Below are 6,637 nucleotides of genomic sequence, written 5' to 3'. Positions count from 1 at the left end.
ACTGTGACTGCTTGTAGGTCAACGTCCAGTTCTAAAGCGGCAAGTTCAAGACCCACGTATCCCACCTGCAGCTCAAATAGACCAAGGAACGCCAAATCTGATTTGGCAACAGATTTTGGTCAACGGAATGATTGGTCTGGCCAGTTGTGTTACCCAGGAGCACAGCCGCTGTGTGTCGGCCCGACACATCATTTCAGCCGACGGCCAGCCTGTGCCCCACCAGACTTTGGCACCCCGCCAGATTTTGGCACCCCACCAGATTTTGGCACGGGAAACCGGACTTGGCAAACTTGCTCGACTTCGGGCATATCCATTGCACCCAGGCATGCCGACTTCATTTCTCCTCTTCCAGGCCCGAACGCTCCACTTGGGTAGCCAAGCCTTCGCAAGTCAACAACCAAAAATCCAAACGACCTCACCATGACCCACCAAACCCCACCGCAGCCATCCCTGTGGCAACAGCATCTGGAATTGTTCTCTCGGCTTTACCTAACCGAGAACAACTCACTGGAAAGGGTGAAGGAGATTGTGGAGCGTGACCATGGCTTCCCTGAGACCCCGTAAGCGACATGATATTGCCATTTGGTTAAGCCATGAATCTAACAGCCCAAAGACTGTCTACATACGAGATTAAGTTGAGGGACGAGCTAAAGCTAAGAAAGAACATGAAAGCTGAACACTGGACTGTCATCGGACAACATCTCGAATCCCGGCCTTGCGGGTCCAGAGCCTTCTTTCACGGTGCGCTTGTTGACCATGACAAAGTGAAGAGGTATACCAGACGCTACTCGAAGCTGAGAACCGATGTCAGTGTGCTACCCACCTGTTGTGGTGGGGATATATACTAATGAGTTACAGCGGGGATGCCGCCGTTGCCTGACCATGTCAAGATTGAAGAAACCTTCGATGCTAGTGGCATTATTCTCCTTCGCGAGAACGTCCTTTTAGCTCATGGCCTACGCTACAGGCCCCAGAATCTGGACAACCGCGGCCAGGATGTTCAATACAGCGATTATCACCAGATATTGAGTCGATCGCCGCCAGATCCTGCCTCCCTGAACCGCTCTCTGGACAGTTCTCTGGTACCAATCTCCCAGCGCAGCGTCGTACTGCACAGAACAGCCGAGATGTTAACTTCTGACCCCAATTCAACCCCCTTTGTTCGGTTCAGCGCACCCATCCTTGATGATCGCTTTGCTATGCTATGGGCACCACACTTGGACAAACTCCCAATCATTCACTTCCAACGCATAGCTCGACGTTATTGTAAGTATAGAAACACTGATCTACGATTCCGTAGCCCTTTCGTCCGTCTACTAACACCTGCGAGTAGCTGATAATAACCTCCTCGACCTGATTCCCCCGTTCGCTTACGGATCCAACTGGGATTCCGGGAGCCTCATAACACAGGAGCAGATCGAACTTGATGACGCCCAGGTCCTCGGGCTATCATCGTCATTAAGCGCGGTTTCTCACTCCACACCAAACTTCGACTTCGTGTCTCCCACCCCCTTTGACTCGCAACTTCCGACTTTCAAGAACCCGTTCCACGCTTTTACCATCATTATGCATCGGCTATCCAACAACGCTTCAACGGACGACATATCAAAGTTAATGAACCACTTTGTTCAGTGGATCCCAGACTCTTTGCTCAAGGCTCTTCTTGGGCTTGACTGCCCAACCATTCGAGGGGCTTTGCCAGAACTGCTTAGGTGAATCTCAAAATTCGATGATGAGAACCTTTTTCAGCCTCTTGCAGAGACTATGTTGCGGTACTCGTCGCTCTGGAATCGGCGCCCACACCGCTTGTACCGGTCGCACTGGAATCGCCAAAACAACAATATCTTTCTAGCCCTGGCCGCGCGCCACGGCTCTGCCGAAATCTGCGAGAAGCTGATTCAGCATGGGACATCCCCGAACCTGACCGCAACACTAGGTTTTGGGGACACATACAGCGTCTCTTCCCCGCTCATTGAGGCGGCCAAGGCGGGCGATGTGAACATTTCAAACATTCTTCTTCGGGGCGGAGCGGGCGTGAATTACCGCTACGCAGGACTGACAGCTACTGGACACCCGCTTCTGGCCCTTAAGAAGGATAACCGACATAGAGAGGGTCGCCTGGAAATACTAAAGTTGTTCCTAGAGCGGGGAGCAGATGTCAACGCTCCATTTCGGGACGATGAATTGAGGTTACAGGAGCCCGACGACGGGTCTGACTGCGAATCCGATACCCCCTTAGTGTTCTACCCCCCCCCCCCCCCCCCCCCCCAGTGTTCGAACACCTCTCAGTGTTCGACCCTCCGCCTGGATTTAGTACCGAAACGAGCGCCGAGACTCTACTCGATGAAGCTGTCCTGAATGGCGACGAAGACGTACGCAGAATCTTCTGTAAACCGCCGTTCGTCGGTGGAGATATGGAGTCGCCGCTGAATGTTTCCGGCATCATCTCCTGCGCGTATGAGGGTAGTCGGGAGGTGGAGAGCTACCTCCAATCTATGCCTTTCCCTCGAGACTCAAAGCGACGTCGCATACAAGAGGCTGCGTTGAAATGGGCTCTTGACAGGGCGAACGTACAAGCCGTCTTGTCTATGATCCAAGCCGGGTTTGGTATCAAGTCGCTGCTCTTGGCCAAGGACGGCTCGCACCGCAACCCGCAGCCGGGATCCACTGGCGGCTACTTGGAGGGAATATTTGGGAACTCTCCGTGGACACCGCTGTCGAGGCAGCTAGCGCTGGTCCTGCTTCAGGGCCATCACGGGACCGAGATTGAGTATGCCCTCATCGAGACTTGTTGTCTCCGCAGCGAACGGAGCGATGTGTTGGAATTCCTCACCCCCATCGTCCTGAATTCAACAGAGACAAGCTACACGGTGCTTGTTGCACTCGCTGCTCGATTGAACAATTTCGCGGCCGTATCCTTCTTGAAACAACACTGTGCAGGGCTCTACGGGACCGCGAAGTTTTGGAACGGACAGTGCTCGGCTCTCCTGCTCTCTGCTGCAACGCTCAAGGACTCTTTCGCGTACTCGAGCCTCCTTGCCAGGTCTCGGCCTGCTAGCACTGATATGCTCGGGTTCCTTGTCCGACAAGGAGCGGAAATCAACACATGCCATCCTTCATTGTGGACCCAGCAGTACTGGCTCAGCGGTGAACAACTCAAGTGGCTCAGGGACAACCTGAATGGTGTGGAATACGACGGGATCTCCATCTACAGCATCATGTTTCCCAGCATGCAGGATCCTCCTAGGTTTACGAGCTCGGGCGACAAAGATTCAGCTGAGAGGTCGATATTGCAGTCCCTCGACAACCTCGGTGTACCAATACTATCGGCTCACGAATCCGAGTCTCTACGGCACTACCGTAACTTTGAAACCGACGTACACCCTCTCTCTTTCTTCATTTCGCTCAAACCTGGTCCCGACTTCATCGACCGAGTCCTGGAGGCAGGAATCGACGTGAATGGCACAGGAAGATTGTCCGGAGCGGACACACCGCTTCAAGCAGCAGCTAGGGCGAACGACTACGCCGTGGCAGAGAAGCTAGTATCCCGCGGCGCCCAGGTCAGATGTGCAGAACAGCATTGCGAGCTTACAACACTCCAACTAGCCTGCGGAGTACAAGGTTTTGGGGAGATGGGGATCAAGTATCAGCCTATTGATCCCCGAATCTCGAAACTCCTTCTCCGACATGGGGCAGATCCGAACGGTAGAGGTAAATATTGCTGTATCTCACCGCTTCAGCTGGCGCACAACGCCCGGGTTGTCGAGCTGCTTTTAGCCTACGGGGCAGACGCTAACGAGCCCGTGACTCGATGCGAGGCGTGCGCCCTAGAACATTTCCACAGCTTCTCGCTAGAGTTAAGAAAATATTCTGTTGCCAGCATCCTGCATCTGGCCGCTACGCGGCGCAGGGTGACCAAAAGTTCGAGGCGAGAAGTTGTAGAGGTATTGCTAGGCAAGGGCGCCAGGGTCGATGAACGAGAAAGGATCTGGGATGATTGGGCCAGACGTGTTAAACTCGGACGAAATGCCTTCGAGATTGCGGCAGGTGTGCGGGCCGATAGCAATTTTGGGCGCTTGCGCCGAAACATCGATGCTGTTGACATCGATGTCGTTAGATTGCTTCTCCAGAACGGGGCCGAGGTCGGACTCCCCGCCGGCTATCACGGAGACAACGCCCTGGCCGGCGCATGTGACCACGAGAACTTGGATATCGTCAAGCTGCTACTCGATTGGAAAATTGATCCAAACCCAACAAACCGGTACTCTCGTCCTCCGCTTTCTATAGCTGCAGAAAAAGGCAACTTGGCAATAGCTCTTTTGCTGGTCTCTGCCGGCGCGCGGGTCATGGTTGGCGGCCAAGGCGGCATTGCCAGCCCTTTGGTTGCGGCGGCGTCAAGGGGGAGGCTGGATATGGTCAGTTTCCTAATGGGGGGTGAAAAACGCGAGGAAACTTTCAAGGAGGCTATCTCAGGGGCTAAAAACTGGGGCCACGCTGAGGTTGCATTGTGTATTCAGGAATACGTGGAACAGCAGCGTCGCCCTCCCGCGGGGAAGCAACCACGGATGGAAGAACTCTCTTAGTATCGATAGCCAAGCCAGAACTTCCGGGGATAAAGAGATCAGCTCATACATAATCGTCAGCACTTCTCAATGTAATCACAGGAAGCGGTGTAAGGAGTAGTCCTTTGGTCCGTATGCCGCTGGACCGGCATTGCGATTGTTTTGAGAGGGAGGTGGGGGGAGATGGCTCTGATGGCTCTTGGGTTTTGGTTGTTCTGGCTGTGATTGTTTTGCTCCGCGCCACTGCAATAGAATGGTGGGGATGATAGTGACAGCCACCATCATCGCAATAGCGATGCCAGCACCGCCAGGCCAACCCACGTTCTCAAACATTTGAGGGAACCTGATGGCGGTTAGTCTATGAGTGACCTTCTTTGAGAGGGGAGCTACAATACTAGAAAGGACCGATGAAGCCCCAGACCTGACCAACAAAGGTGATAAAGGCACTGACACTGGCGGCGTCCGGGCGGTAGCAGTCAGTCTTGGTGGTTACGTCTCTTGCCTTCCGACCGCTGTCTATCTCTGAGCTTTCCGTACTTGCCGACCTACCATTGGACATTGCAGAGACGGCTATCGAAATGTGCGGCTCATTTCTCACAATCGTCAAGGGAATAGTTAACTTGATTCACCAGTCAGCGAAAGTCTACCTGGAGAAGAATTACAAGGTGCGACTTCAGCCAACTAGGCCCGCTCAAGGTCATAGCGAGATTGGTAGACGCTGGACTGATGCGATGTCCTCAATGCTAAGACGCAACATGTGCAACCTCGCCCTCGGCTTCAAACCGGAGAATATAACACCCCCTGTTCTATATCCCCTGGCTCCAGTACGATACTCTTGTGTCTTCTAGGCCGACCACCTCTGCTCCCTGAACAGCGACGACAATAGGTTCCTAGGAGAACTAACAGACGACGGGAAGGTGTTTAGATTCCTAGAGGAATACTTTCTCCGCTAGCTTGAGAGTTTGTCTCTTATACGGAGACTTTCTAGTAGGCTGCTCTCGATAAGAAAGATTCTACATACCACTCAGGTATGTTGTTAATACCGTATTATTGTCAGGTTACTAATTCCTATCAGTCACAACTGGACATCAACCCTCGCCTTCTTGAGCTGTTGAGAGACGCAGAGAAGTTTGTATTCAGTTACATATCGATCATCCAGCGGGCCCCCTTACAGATATACAGCTCCATACTCGTATTCAGCCCAACTTTGAGCGAGATTCGAAAGCGGTACTAGAAGGAAAGGCTGCCTTTTATCGAAATGACCGCTAGCATGAAAGACCACTAGGGGGCGCACCGGCAGACACTCGAGATAGTAAATCGGTTAACGCAGTAGCGTTCTCGCCGGATGGCAATACGCTAGCATCGGCTTCGGACGATCGTACTATCCGGCTCTAGGATACGGCGACCGGCGTACACCGGCAGACGCTCGAGGGGTATAGCGGTCGGGTTGGGGCAGTAGCATTCTCGCCGAACAGCAATACGCTAGCGTCGGCTTCAGACGATTGTACTATCCGGCTCTAGGATGCAGCGACCGGCGTGTACTAGCAGACGCTCGAGGGGCATCGCTATTCGGTTAACGTAGTAGCGTTCTCTAGGAACGGTCAGTATCTCGTAATAGACCGAGGGCTGCTAAGTGTAACTGTAAACTCCGACGCTTCAAGCAGCTCTAGAGACCAGAAGCCTACTAGCAGTTTTCTCTTCGTTGGCGACAAGTAGGTTACAAGAAATGGGAAGAGCCTTCTTTGGCTTCCTGCCCACTTTCCGACTACGTTGCAACTTCCCACCTTAATTACTCTAGTTCTAATATATCACAGGAAAATCAATCAGACTGTACGTAGCTATCTTTGTAACGGGCTGAGCCCGGTTCGGAGCCTCGTCTGCCCTCGGCCGTTGCCGGTTACCCTCGGTTGCAAGTGGAGATATAGGTAGGAACTGGCAAGTTGACCAGCGGTCAGTCAACTTGTGCCGTGCCTTTTAGCGCAATGGTCTGTCGTATCAGTTCCCTGCGTTTGCGACCGGTAGGTCGTCCGAACCGTTACAATCTTTATCAGACACCTCCTGAGCCTTTTAGAAAG

At 53.1% G+C, this 6,637-nt stretch overlaps 2 protein-coding genes across 2 annotated transcripts; both read left to right on the top strand.

Annotated features, from left to right (window-relative positions):
- Nucleotides 1–420: 420 nt before the first annotated feature.
- Nucleotides 421–1,716, top strand: MFIFM68171_02779 (uncharacterized protein; the record flags this gene model as incomplete). Its single annotated transcript, XM_071058201.1, has 4 exons — nt 421–560; nt 614–806; nt 891–1,266; nt 1,334–1,716. The coding sequence occupies 4 exons, from the start codon at nt 421–423 to the stop codon at nt 1,714–1,716; spliced, it is 1,092 nt and encodes a 363-aa protein (XP_070914302.1).
- A 48-nt stretch (nt 1,717–1,764) lies between these two features.
- On the top strand, nt 1,765–4,583 carry MFIFM68171_02778 (uncharacterized protein; the record flags this gene model as incomplete). Its single annotated transcript, XM_071058200.1, has 2 exons — nt 1,765–2,210; nt 2,315–4,583. The coding sequence occupies 2 exons, from the start codon at nt 1,765–1,767 to the stop codon at nt 4,581–4,583; spliced, it is 2,715 nt and encodes a 904-aa protein (XP_070914301.1).
- Between the last annotated feature and the right edge of the window lie 2,054 nt (nt 4,584–6,637).

This window comes from Madurella fahalii, assembly GCF_045866475.1.
Source record: "Madurella fahalii IFM 68171 DNA, scaffold_2, whole genome shotgun sequence".
Lineage (NCBI taxonomy): Eukaryota > Fungi > Ascomycota > Sordariomycetes > Sordariales > Madurella > Madurella fahalii.
The sequence above is the reverse complement of the archived record's forward strand: the minus strand, read 5'-3'. Positions and strand labels throughout refer to the sequence as shown.